General features: G+C 45.6%; 1 protein-coding gene across 1 annotated transcript in view; it reads left to right on the plus strand.

Annotated features, from left to right (window-relative positions):
• The window catches only part of ZBTB3 (zinc finger and BTB domain containing 3), a 5,562-nt gene extending 1,189 nt beyond the window's left edge, over nucleotides 1-4,373 (plus strand). Inside the window, 4 exon segments of the mRNA XM_014590931.2 lie at nucleotides 1,462-1,575; nucleotides 1,781-2,002; nucleotides 2,491-4,044; nucleotides 4,047-4,373. Of these exon segments, the coding sequence (XP_014446417.1) occupies nucleotides 2,541-4,044; nucleotides 4,047-4,099 (1,557 nt within the window). The 5' untranslated portion in view covers nucleotides 1,462-1,575; nucleotides 1,781-2,002; nucleotides 2,491-2,540 and the 3' untranslated portion in view covers nucleotides 4,100-4,373.
• Nucleotides 4,374-12,390: the final 8,017 nt, after the last annotated feature.

Here is a 12,390-nt window from a genome sequence, read left to right on the forward strand (position 1 = left end):
GAAAAAGGAGTCCAGCAGGTCAGGACTCAAACTGTAATTGCCCAAGTGGGAGTCTAGTTCCCCCAATTACCATGCCACCTGATGGTCCCAATTATTTCATTTATTTATTTATTTATTTATTTATTGAGAGATTTTTTTGCTATAGGGCATGTGCACTCACCAGAGAGACAGAAAGCCAGAAATCACTCCCCTCCCCACCCCCCACCCTCCCATGGGGGAATGGCTGTGCTGCAATCCTTTCTCCTCCCCTCTCCTCCTTTTGTCTTGTGGATGGCTTCTCTTGGGATCTTGGGCATGCATCCACATGCGACTGGTGTGAATTTAAGCTGCTGGGTCTGGGACTTGAACTGTGGTCGACTATGTGGGAGTTCAGTGACATAACCATTATGCCATCTATCGGTCCCACAGTCACAATTATTTTTAAGATCTTAAATTACCTGAAAATCGAATAACATTATATTTTCAATTACCTGATTCATCTTTAAAACTGTATGCCTGGGGACCAGCAGTTAGCGTAAAGTCTATGTCGTTGACCTCCCATGTAGTCGAACGCGCTTTGAGTCCTGGACCCAGTGGCTTAAACTCACGCCGGCTCCCGTGTGCGTGCATGCCCGAGATCTGGAGAGGAGAATGGAGAAGGGATTGCAGCGTGGCCATCCCCCCTGAGGGGTGATTTCTCGCTTTCTATTTCTCTCTGTCTGTCTTTCTGGAGAGCACAGGTGCCCTCTAGCAAAAACCTCTCAAAAAAAAAAAAAAAAAAAAATCTACAGGCCTGGGATGGCAGGTGGCTTGGTGGTTAAGGGTAAGGGCGCTGGACTTCCATATGCTCATAAGCACGCCTTACAAACAACTCACTCCCTGCAAACTTCTTTAAACAAAACTAAGTTTGTCAGTGAGCTGGCATTTTTCTTCAAGATGGTTTCAATATAGAAATTGCTGGCTATGAGAGAGAGAGAAAAAAAATGACCCCAGGCTGACTACTGCCACAAAACTGACAATTGTTTCCTTCTGAAATAGAAAATCTTCTCATTGGGACCAGCAGTTGACATAATGGCTATGTCACTGGACTCCCATGTAGTTAAACTGTGGTTCAAGTCCCGGACGCAGTGGCTGAAGTGTGTGTGCATGTGTGTCCAAGATCTTGAGAGGAGAATGGAGAAGGGATTGCTGTGTGGCCATCACCCCTAGGGGGTGATTTCTTGCTTTCTGTCTCTGTCTCTGTCTTTCTGGTGAGCGCACATGCCCTATAGCAAAAACCTCTAAAAAAAAAAAAAAAGAAAGAAAAAACAAAATCTTTTCGTCTAAGACCTTGCAAATCAAGGAGGCCCACTAGGTGAACACATCCACTTAAACTGACCATTGAATTTATCATATACTTGAGACTTCTGCTCTTAAAGTACAAAAAAGATTCTTGTTATCAATGGGGTTGAATGGTCTGTTCATGTTTGTGCCTCCTTTCAGACCCTCTGGAAAGAATTTTGTAAATAGGAAAAAGCAGTCAAACTTCCGTCTGCAGTGGTGAACACTGGAACTTGAAGAGAAGGGACCTTCAATAAACCAATGCAGTTCAGAGAGGTATGCGTATTGCCTATGGTTACAGCAGACAGATCCTGGTTTAGAACTCCAGGCTCCTGGGCATCCCACCAGCTTGTTTGGTTTCCTTTCCTTGGTCACCGATTGGAGGTGGGGGAAACAACAGTCACCTTGGGCGCAAAACGACACGGTTGCAGACCTCCCACTCTATGGCCTAGAGGAGGTCCCTGTGTGCCTTTGGCTGCAGGTACACAGAGAAGCTCAACCAATCCAGAGAGCTCTCAAGTCAAGAAGGCAGGACAAGGAGAAAAGTTTAGGACTGGAGGGCCAGCCAATCCGGTTTCTAGCTGCTTGAGCGACAGCTGCTAGCACCCATTTGGAGACGTCTGTCAGAGCCAGGGATGGTTACTGGACGGCGGACCAATCAGTGACGGAGGAAGACGAGCTTGAGCCAATTAAAACTGAGAAGGTGGGAAGGGGCGGAGTTCGCCCGGTGGCTGGTCGGTGGTGGGTGAGGGATCAGCTTTCTCTGTTAGTTCTCACCTTCGGAGCTCTTAGTTCTCGGACTACGGGAAAGAAAGGCTCAGCGGGTTCACGGAGTGGGGTGCATAGGCATAGCTCGGGAGGGTCTGGGAGCAAAAGAGAATCTTAGTTGGAAGAACCGTGGAAGCTACCGGGTGGGCATCGAGGAAGCGGAGGCTGGTTGGGGGGCAGGACTTCCGGGAGGCCGGGCTTTTGAGCGTGGGCGGGACCTGTTGCTACGGTTAGCCCGAAGGGGCGGGGCTTGTAGGCGATCCTTGGGTGTGACCTAGGAGAAAGAAGCGTAGTAACTTTAGCGAGCGTCTTGGGGTCTGAACGGTGTTGCCAGAGGCCTTGGGGTGGCAAGCGTTAGTTAAAGGCTGATGTTAAGGTTGCTGGGGAGGTTACTTGCCCTAACCCACTGTCCTCTTTTCCCAGGGAGCCACTGGTGGGGACCTTTCTAGGCCCCCTTCCCTTCGTGGGGTGCTATGGAGTTCCCAGAACACAGTCAGCAGCTGCTGCAGAGCCTCCGGGAGCAGCGGTCCCAGGGTTTCCTTTGTGACTGTACGGTGATGGTGGGTAGTACCCAGTTCTTGGCCCATCGGGCTGTGCTGGCCTCCTGCAGCCCATTCTTCCAGCTTTTCTACAAGGAACGGGAATTGGACAAGAGGGATCTGGTGTGTATTCACAATGAGATTGTCACGGCCTCAGCCTTTGGGCTGCTTCTGGACTTTATGTATGCTGGCCAGCTGGCTCTGAGGGGGGATACTCCTGTGGAGGATGTCCTGGCAGCTGCCAGCTACTTACACATGAACGACATCGTGAAGGTGTGTAAGAGGAGGCTACAAGCCCGGGCCCTGGCAGAGGCGGACAGCACCAAGAAGGAGGAGGAAACCAATTCACAGCCCTCTAGTTTGGAGTTTTTGTCCAGCACATCCCGAGGCCTCCAGGCTTTGTCGGCATCCACGGAGACGTCAGGCCACTGGGGAAAGGGGGAATGGAAAGGCCCAGCTGCTCCCTTACCTACTGTCTGTCCTCCAGATGAGCCACCAGTGCCCAGTGGAGCTGACACTACACAGCCTGGCATGGAAGTTGATTCACCACATCTTCGAGCACCTCCCCCACCAGCAGCTGATGTTTCTCTTGCCAGTCCCAGTAGCTCCACAGAGACCATTCCTGGAAACTACTACTCTTCTGGCCTCCCAGCAGTTTCAGTGGAACCCCTGACTCCTCTTGATGTGGGTCCTGAGAGTTTGAAGGTGGTGGAGCCAAAGGATACTGGAGGACAATTGCAAGGCTTCTATCCTCCAGCTTCAGCTCCAGCCTCAGCCCCGGTCTCAGCCCCAGTTCCATCCCAGGCTCCAGCCCCAGCTGAAGCTGAGCTGGTCCACGTGAAAGTAGAAGCTATTGTAATCTCTGATGAGGAGACTGATGTGTCAGAGGAACAGCCTCAGGGTCCTGAGGAACTGTTCCCACCTGGAGGAGCAGTATATGGGGGACAGCCCTCCCAGCAAGAGGCTTTTCAGGAGCCAGGGGCAGCAGGATTGGAGGAGGTAGGACCTAGTGACCAGTTCCTGCCTCCAGATCCTCACGTATCTTATCACCTGCTCTCAGGTCCAGGGCAGTATCATCGAGGACTGGTGACCTCACCCCTGCCTGTACCTTCAGCCCTGCATGAGCCACTTTATCTGCCTTCTGAGTATGAAGCAAACCCAGGAAGCTTTGGGGTATTTACTGAGGATGTTCCTACCTGCAAGACATGTGGGAAGACCTTCTCATGCTCTTACACACTTCGGCGACATGCCACAGTGCACACACGTGAGAGACCCTATGAGTGCCGCTACTGCCTGCGCAGCTATACACAGTCAGGGGACCTCTACCGCCATATCCGCAAGGCTCACAACGAGGACCTGGCCAAACGCAGCAAACCGGATCCAGAGGCTAGCTCCGTTCTAGCAGTGCAGCCCCTCCCTGGCTCCCCAACAGTAGATAGAGCAGTGGTGGTGGAAGGCCACCCAAAGATTTTGTACTCTGCCCCCAAAACTAACATGTAACATCTGGGGGAGCATGAGCTGATTCTAGGCCTACTCTTGCCATCCCTAGGAGGCAGCACAGAAGATTGGAGGCATCTCCTTATTCCTACTGGATGACAGGATGAAGGCTCTGCCCAGGCTAAAGGTTTTCACCCTTTTTTTTTTTGCCCAGCCAGATAAGCAGGACTTTTTTGGAGCAGAGCATATCAGGCGGCTCTCTCCAAAGGCACTAGGAATTTTCTGAGATATCGTTGCTTCTCATTCCACATTCTGGAACATAAAGCTAAACAGTGAAAATATTTCTCTGAACTAGCTAGCGTTGGCTGGTTTCTTCCATAAACCTGCATGCCTTCATACCTCTTCTCCAGTTCTTTTGGTAAACCGACAACTGTACTTGGTGTTTGGGTGGGGATCAGATTGTTTATGGGGGGGAAAGTGAGATAAGCAGAGGACAATGTAGACTCTACTTGAAAGTATACAAATTAGAGCTATTTTTCCAAATTAGAGAATCTTAACACAATTATGGTTTATTATTAGAGTTCACTGCCCATATTTTGGGCTCTATTAGTTACTTCATACAATACTCACTTAATCCTTATCCTCAACAACTTTTTGAGGTATTAGCATCCCCCCCCATCACAGTCAAGGCAACTTGAGACTCAAAAGTCAAAGTTATCTTGTTCAAGATTAAGGGGCAAGCTAGGATTTTAACCTGTCTTGTGACTCAAAACACCATGTGTGTTATTCTGGTTTAAAACATTGTTGAAGGTAGTTAATCAAGAACTATTATAGAAGTTATTTTATTTTTTTTCCCTTGAGTGTTTGATTTGGTTCCCTTGTTACCTCTGCTTTCCATGTAGACTTTTGGTTGACTGTTTCAACAACAGGTAGCTGTATGGATGACTTGAAAAGTTTGCCCAAGTTGTAAATGTGAATTTAGGTTTCTGAAGATGAAAACACCAAATTTCATAGTGCTAGATATGTGGGGGAAGCTTGTGGGCCTGTGGTGGTTGGAAATGATGGATGCTTGGGAAGGCTAAAGCAGGAAACTCTGGATGAGAAAGCTTTGAGTCCATTAGTCCGACTCCCTTACTTTGAAAGAGTAATGACAGGACTGGCAGGTGATGTGGTGGTTAAAGCGCTGAACTCCCACGTGGCAAACTGGTTTGAGTCCCAGTCCTGGTGGCTTGCTTTCACACTCTCCCTCTCTGTGTCTCTCTCTAGTCAAATTTAAAAATAATAATTAATAAATAAAATTAAATAATATTTTTCAAAAGTGTAATAACAAAGGGCTAGAAAGGTTAAATTACTCACCTTAGGTCACACAGGTCATTAGGTTAGTGGAGATCACAAAGAAATGAGAATTTAAAGTGTTGACAGGAGAGGGGAGAAGCTCTAAGAACATTAAAGAAAAGGGTCTAGCCCAGCCAGTGCTGCTATAGGATGGCAAGAGGCCTTGCTACAAACTTCTTTTCTTTTGGAGAGGTTTATGCTACAGGGCTTGTGCACTTGTCAGAAAGACAAAGAGACAGAGAGACAGATCCCTTCTCAGTCCCTTTTCCTCCATTCTCCTCAGGATCTTCAGCATGCACGCACACATGCCCGGCATGAGTTTAAGCCACTGGGTCCACGACCCGAACCGCGGTTGACTACATGGGAGTTCTGCGACATAGCCGTTACACTAACTGCTGGTCCCCCTACAAACTTCTCGGCACTTAAGGATCTATGTGCAAATAAAGCAGGAAACAAACCAAAAAAAAGGTGAAACTGAGTTAATGTTTTTGAATTTCTTTTTGTGTCTATATGTCATAATCAGCATTGCACTGTGAACTCTTATCAGCAACCTACTGTTACTCAGTTGTAAGGAGGAGCTAGAGGGTCAGTCCCTCACATGGTGGTTAAGGCAGCTGGAGCTCATCTGGCCAACTTCATGGTTTGAGTCCCCAACCTGGCAGCTTGAAAACATGTTGGACATATGTGTATGCATGCTCAAAATCCTGAGAGGTGAATGGAGAAGGGAGTGCAGCATGGCCATTCTTCCTGGCAGGTCTTTTCTTACTTTCTTTCTCACTTCAACAATGCATCTTCCCTTTGGCTTTTTTTTTTTTTTTTTTTTTTGTTTTTTTTTTAGGTTTTCATGTAGATGCCTTTGCCCACCAGAGACAGTGAGAGGGAAAGTGAAAAATCACCCCTCAGGAGGGATGGCCACGGTGCAATCCCTTCTTCTCCATTCTCTTCCTGGGATTTTTGGGCATGCATGCACATGTGCTGGGCATGATTTTTAAGCTACCAGACCCAGGACTCAAACCCAGTCAGCCATGTAGGAAGGGATCCAGCATCTTAACCACCATACCACCTGCTGGCCCCATCCCTAGGGCAAATTTTTTTTTAAAGAATTATTTTATTTAACTTTACTTATTATTATATCATGATTATTTTTCAGTGTGATCAGAGAGAGAGAGGAAGTGAGAAAGCAAGCCACCAGGTCCGAGACTTGAACCGTGGTTGGCCATGTGGGAGTCCAGCGCCTTTAACCACCATGCCACTTGCCGGCCCCCCTAGGGCAAATATTAAAAAAGAATAAAAAGAGAGCTGAGTTGGGGCCAGTAGGTGGCACGGTGGTTAAGGTGCTGGACTCCCATGTGGCCTACTGCAGTTTGAGTCCCAGACCTGGTGGCTTGCTTTCTCACTCTCTCTGTTGAGCATGTGTAGTCTGCAGCAAATTAAAAATAACAATAATAGAGGGATCAGCAAGTGGCATGTTGGTTAAGAGTGCTGGACTCCCACATGGCCAACCACAGTTCGAATCCCAGACCTAGTGCTTGCTTTCTCACTTTCCCTCTTTCTTTTTCTCTCTCTCTTAACTCTGTACCTCTCTGGTCAAATTAAATAAATAAAATTTAATAAAATAATTCCTTTAAAAAAAAGTAATAAGGGGGACCAGCAGATGGCATAATGGTTATGTCACTGGACTCCCATGTACTTGACCACAGTTTGAATCCCAGGCCCGTCAGCCTAAACTCATGCTGTGTGCATGTGCATGCGTGCCCAAGATCTCAAGAGGAAGATGGAGGAGAAGGGATTGCGGCGTGGCCATTCCCCCAGGAGCTGATTTCTCACTTTCTGTCTCTCTGTTTCTGTCTTTTCAGCAAGCACACATACGCCCTGTAGCAAAAATCTTTTTTAAAAAATAATAAGAATAAAAATAATTCTAAAAAAAAAGAGAATTGAGCAGTGACTCTTTGCCCAAAGATTGGTCACTTAACTGGGGCTTGATGGTGGCGTAGCAAGAAAACTTTTACGCTTTCTGAGGCTGGCCCTCATGGGGAGGTTCTGGGCTTGCACCTGGAGATCTTCCTGAGTATGCCAGGCACACGTATGTCCATAAACCAGGGCTGGGTGAAGCTGGGGCTGGATCAGTGTCAGCAGCCTGCTGGAGGTACTGGCTGGCTGTCTGCCTTGCTCTTGGAAAAAATAAACTTAAAGGCAAATGATTATAATACAATAAAGCTTTTTATGAGAAATAAGAGTTGATGTTGAACATTTTTGCTACTGAATGATTTCTATACCTTTCACATTTTTTTAAAAAAGAGGGTGCGTGTGGTGCATGCGCTCACTGGAGAGAGACAGACACAGTGAGAAGGAAAGTGAGAAATGATCCTGGGCGGGGGGGCTGGCCATGCCACAATCCTTTCTTCTTCACTCTCCTCCCTGGATCTTGGGCACACACTCATATGTGCTTGGTGTGGTCTTCAAGCCACTGGATCTAGGACTCTAACTGCGGTCCGCCATGTGGGAGTCCAGCGATATAACCTGCGCAGCATCTACTGGCCCCAGTCTTTCACATTCTTCACATTAGAATAACTTTCTAGTTTATTTTTCAAATAGCTTCTAATTTTATTTATGGAGATACATTACTGCCTTTATTCCTTAGTGAAACAAGGCCAGATATAAGTAAGTGCAGTAGAAACTATTCTAGCCTAGTGGAGCACCTTTTCCAAAGTCTTCACTAGACTAAAAATCAAAAAAAATTTTTTTTTTGCTATAGGGTGCGTGTGTTCACCAGAAAGACAGAGAGAGACAGAGAGATAGAAAGTGAGAAATTACCCCCCAGGGGGGATGGCCATGCCACAATCCCTTCTCCATTCTCCTCTCGGGATCTTAGGCATACATGCACACATGCCTGGCATGAGTTTAAGCCACTGAGTCCGGGACTCAAACTGCGGTTGGCCACATGAGAGTTCAGCGACATAGCCATTATGCTAACTGCTGGTCCCAACATCAAAAATTAAAATGACTATGAGAACCTTTTTTTTTTTTTTTTTAAGTTTCCTATAGGGTATGGGCATTCACCAAAGTGAGAACTATGCCAACAATTCCCTTGCCTCTATTTTCCTCCTGTGATTTTGGGCACACGCTCGCACGCGCGCACACACACACACACACACACCTGGCATGATTTCAAGCTGCAGGATCTGAGACTGGAACTGCACAGTCTGCCATGTAGGATCCAGCCACCTTAACCTCCACGCCACCTGCTGGTCTCCACTTGAATTTATTTTTATTTTTTTATTAAAAAAAAAATGTTAATCTTATTTATTTATTATTCTTGAATTTGACCATAAACAAAGAGAGAGGGAGAGTGAGAAAGCAACCGTCAGGTCCAAGATTCAAACCATGGTTGGCCATGAAATAGATAGATAGATAGATAGATAGATAACAAAAATTTTAGAACTTGTTTTTCTTTTTTTGAATTATTTTATTTAGGGTCTAGCAGGTGGTGTGGTGGTTAAGGTGCTACACAATTCCACATGGTCAACCACAGTCTCTGTCTGGTCAAATTAAAATAAATGAGGAACCAGCACTTGGTGTAATGGTTATGTCAGTGGACTCCCATGTAGTTGACCAGAGTTCGAGTTCTAGACCTGGTGGCTTAAACTCATGCCAGGCATGTGTGCATGCATGTCCAAGATCCTGAGGGGAGAATGGAGGAGAAGGGATTGCAGTGTAGCCATCCCCACTGTGGGGTGTGTGTGTGATTTTTCGCTTTCTGTCTTTATCTTTCTGGAGAGCACACGTGCCCTATAGCATAAACCTCCCCAAAAATAAAAATGAAAATGAATGAGGGGCTGGCAGGTGACATGGTGGTTAAGGGTGCTAGACTCCCACATGGTGACTGCAATTCGAGTCCCAAACCTGGTGGCTTGCTTTCTCTTTCTCTCTCTGTCTCTCCCTCCCTGTCTGGTCAAATTAAAATAAATAAAGTTAAATTAATTTTATTTATTCATTCATTTTTAAAAATAATTATTGGGACCAGCAGTTGGTGTAATGGCTATGTCGCTAGACTCCCATGTAGTCAACCACAGTTTGAGTCCCAGACCTGGTGGCTTAAACTCACACCGGGCCCATGTGTGTGCATGCCCAAGATCCTGAGAGGAGGCTGGAGAAGAAGGGATTGCGGTGTGGTCATCCCCCCTGGGGGGTGATTTCTCACTTTCTGTCTCTCTCTCTTTCTGGCGAGCACATGCGCCCTATAGCAAAAAATAAACTCTCAAAAATAAATAAATAAGTATTTATTTATTTGTTTTTTATTTGACCAGAGAGGGACAGAGGGAGAGAGAGAGAAAGTGAGAAAGCAACCATCAGGTCTGGGACTCGAGCTGGGGTCAGCAGTGTGGGAGTCCAGTACCCCTAACCACCACACCACCTGGCAGCCCCAGAACTTCTGTTTTTCATCAGAGAACTTTACGTTCTTTCGTCTTTTAAATGTTTCTTTCCTTTGCTCCCCACACTCACCCTCTACCACTCACTCCCCTCCCTTACAGTCTTTGGTATCTACATTTATTCTACTATCTTTGGATCTCTCAATTTCTGCCATAGAGAATAGACATTAGGTAAAGACCGAATGGAGATATACAATGTGTATCTCTCTTAAAAAATATATACAAATTTAAAATTTATTTTTTCATTGTCATTTAAAGTTTGATTTTATAAAACATAAAAATAATTAAGAGTTCTAAATCACAGAAAATGAAACCGCAGCAATCCATGACTTCACAGGCTTTTTATATAAATTAAAACTAATAATTCCAAGTTTTTAAAATATGGGAACTATAGGTACAATGAAATAGTGCAATTATTTATGGACTAGTAGTTACTTTTAGGACCTAAACATAGATTCTGAATATTCAGAAATGTTTGCTGGTTTTTTTTTTTAATTAATATTTAAGTATTTCCCTACCAATACTGAGTAAAGCTACTTGACCAAACTGTTTGACTCGGTAAAGCATTTATTTTTTTAAATTTTTATTTTTGGGGGGAGGCTTTTGCTATAGGGCATGTGTGCTTGCCAGAGAGACACGGACAAACAGACAGAACATGAAAAATCACTCCCAGGGGAAATGACCATGCCACAATCCCTTCTCCTCCATTCTTCTCTTGGGATCTCAGGCACACAGGCACACGCGCCCAACGTGAGTTTAAGCCACCGGGTCTGGGACTTGAACCACGGTCAACTAAATGGGAGACCAGCGACATAGCCATTGTGCCAACTGCTGGTCCCAGTAAAGCATTTATTTCTATAGCAAAAGTTTTCCCATCTACAGTTAGCACCTTCAAACGAACTGACATTACGTTACTGATGGAACTTGCTGGTTCTTTTTGTCCCCCAAAAATGAAATAATTGTGCACAGTTCAGTAAAGTCTACCATTGATTTTCCTCAATTAAAAATTAACCAATGAAATAAAACATCAACTATAGTTGACTTGGTTTCAGGAAAATCATGCTTGACTGTTGTAACTATACTATTTTCCTCATCCTTAGTCACTGACAGGGATTTTGTAAGCTGCCACGCGTTGGACTGTAGTCATAAAAGAACAAAGACAGACTTCTTCAAAATTGATAATGCACTGTGCTCCCAACTTCCCATTTTTCAGGTACAAACAAATCTTTGTCTGTATAAATCAGTAGATAGAATAAACAAGAAACTTCCAACAGCGACAGAAATGTCACTGTGGCTGTTGTCTAACTGAATGGATTTCATCCTGGATAGACTTTTTCTTTGGAGAGGTTTTTGCTATAGGGCATGTGCATTCACCAGAAAGACAGAGAGGGAGACAGAGAGACAGAAAGCAAGAAATCACCCCCCTGAGGGGATGGGATGGCCACGCTGCAATCCCTTCTCCTCCATTCTCCTCGGGATCTCAGGCATGCATGTACACATGCCTAGTGTAAGTTTAAGCCACCGGGTCCGGAACTTGAACTGCAGTTGACTACATGGGAGTCCAATGACGTAGCCATTATGCTGGTCCTAATCCTGGATAGACTTTTTTTTTTTTTTTGGAGAGATTTTCGCTATAGGGCACGTGCGCTCGCCAGACAGACAGAGAGAGACATAGAGACAGAAAGCGAGAAATCACCCCCCAGGGGGGATGGCCACATCACAATCTCTTCTCCTCCATTCTCCTCGGGATCTCAGGCATGCATGTACACATGCCTAGTGTAAGTTTAAGCCACCGGGTCCGGAACTTGAACTGCAGTTGACTACATGGGAGTCCAGCAACATAGCCATTACGCTAACTGCTGGTTCCCAATCCTGGATAGACTTCTGAGACTTTTCTCTGGGTGCACTGTCATCTTTTGCACTCTTGTCACACTCAATATCAAACTGCCATCTTTCAAGAACCTCACCACTTTCGATGTTTGAGATGACTACCGCAAGTTTTTTTTTTTTTTTTTAATTTTTTGGTGTCTTTTAAATAATTATTTAATTTTATCTATTTTGTTAATTTGACCATAGAAGGACAGAGTGAGGAGAGGGGTGGAAAGTAAGAAAGCAAGTTGCCAGGTCTGAGACTGGAACTGTGGTCGGCCATGTGGGAGTCCAGCACCCTCAACCACCACGCCACCTGCTGGCCCCCTCAGTTGTTCCATCACATTACTCAGGTATTTTATGAGGTCTGAGGTCAGGATCAGTAATTACAAGCAAAGTGAGTCCATACTTCTGCACTCAAGTGAAGGTTTCTGATGGATATGGGCCATGCTGATACAAAATGCTGTTGATGCTAAAGGAGAAGATCTCGGCCACAATCTTGTTGGCTCCGCAGAGGGTGATGCCCTGCTCCCAGGAGAGTTGCAATGCCATGGCCAGGCCTGCAGAGGAAGGCGCATGCTTCCACAGACAGATGGAGACCCAGTGGCTCCCACACAGCTCCTTGCCCTCTTTCTTTCTTTCTTTCTTTTCTTTTTTTTTTTTTTTTTTTTTTTTTGGGGGTTTTTTTCTTTTGGGCGGATGCCCTTTCCAAA

This window comes from Tupaia chinensis, unplaced genomic scaffold (assembly GCF_000334495.1).
Source record: "Tupaia chinensis unplaced genomic scaffold, TupChi_1.0 Scaffold000502_1, whole genome shotgun sequence".
In the NCBI taxonomy this organism is placed as follows: domain Eukaryota; kingdom Metazoa; phylum Chordata; class Mammalia; order Scandentia; family Tupaiidae; genus Tupaia; species Tupaia belangeri.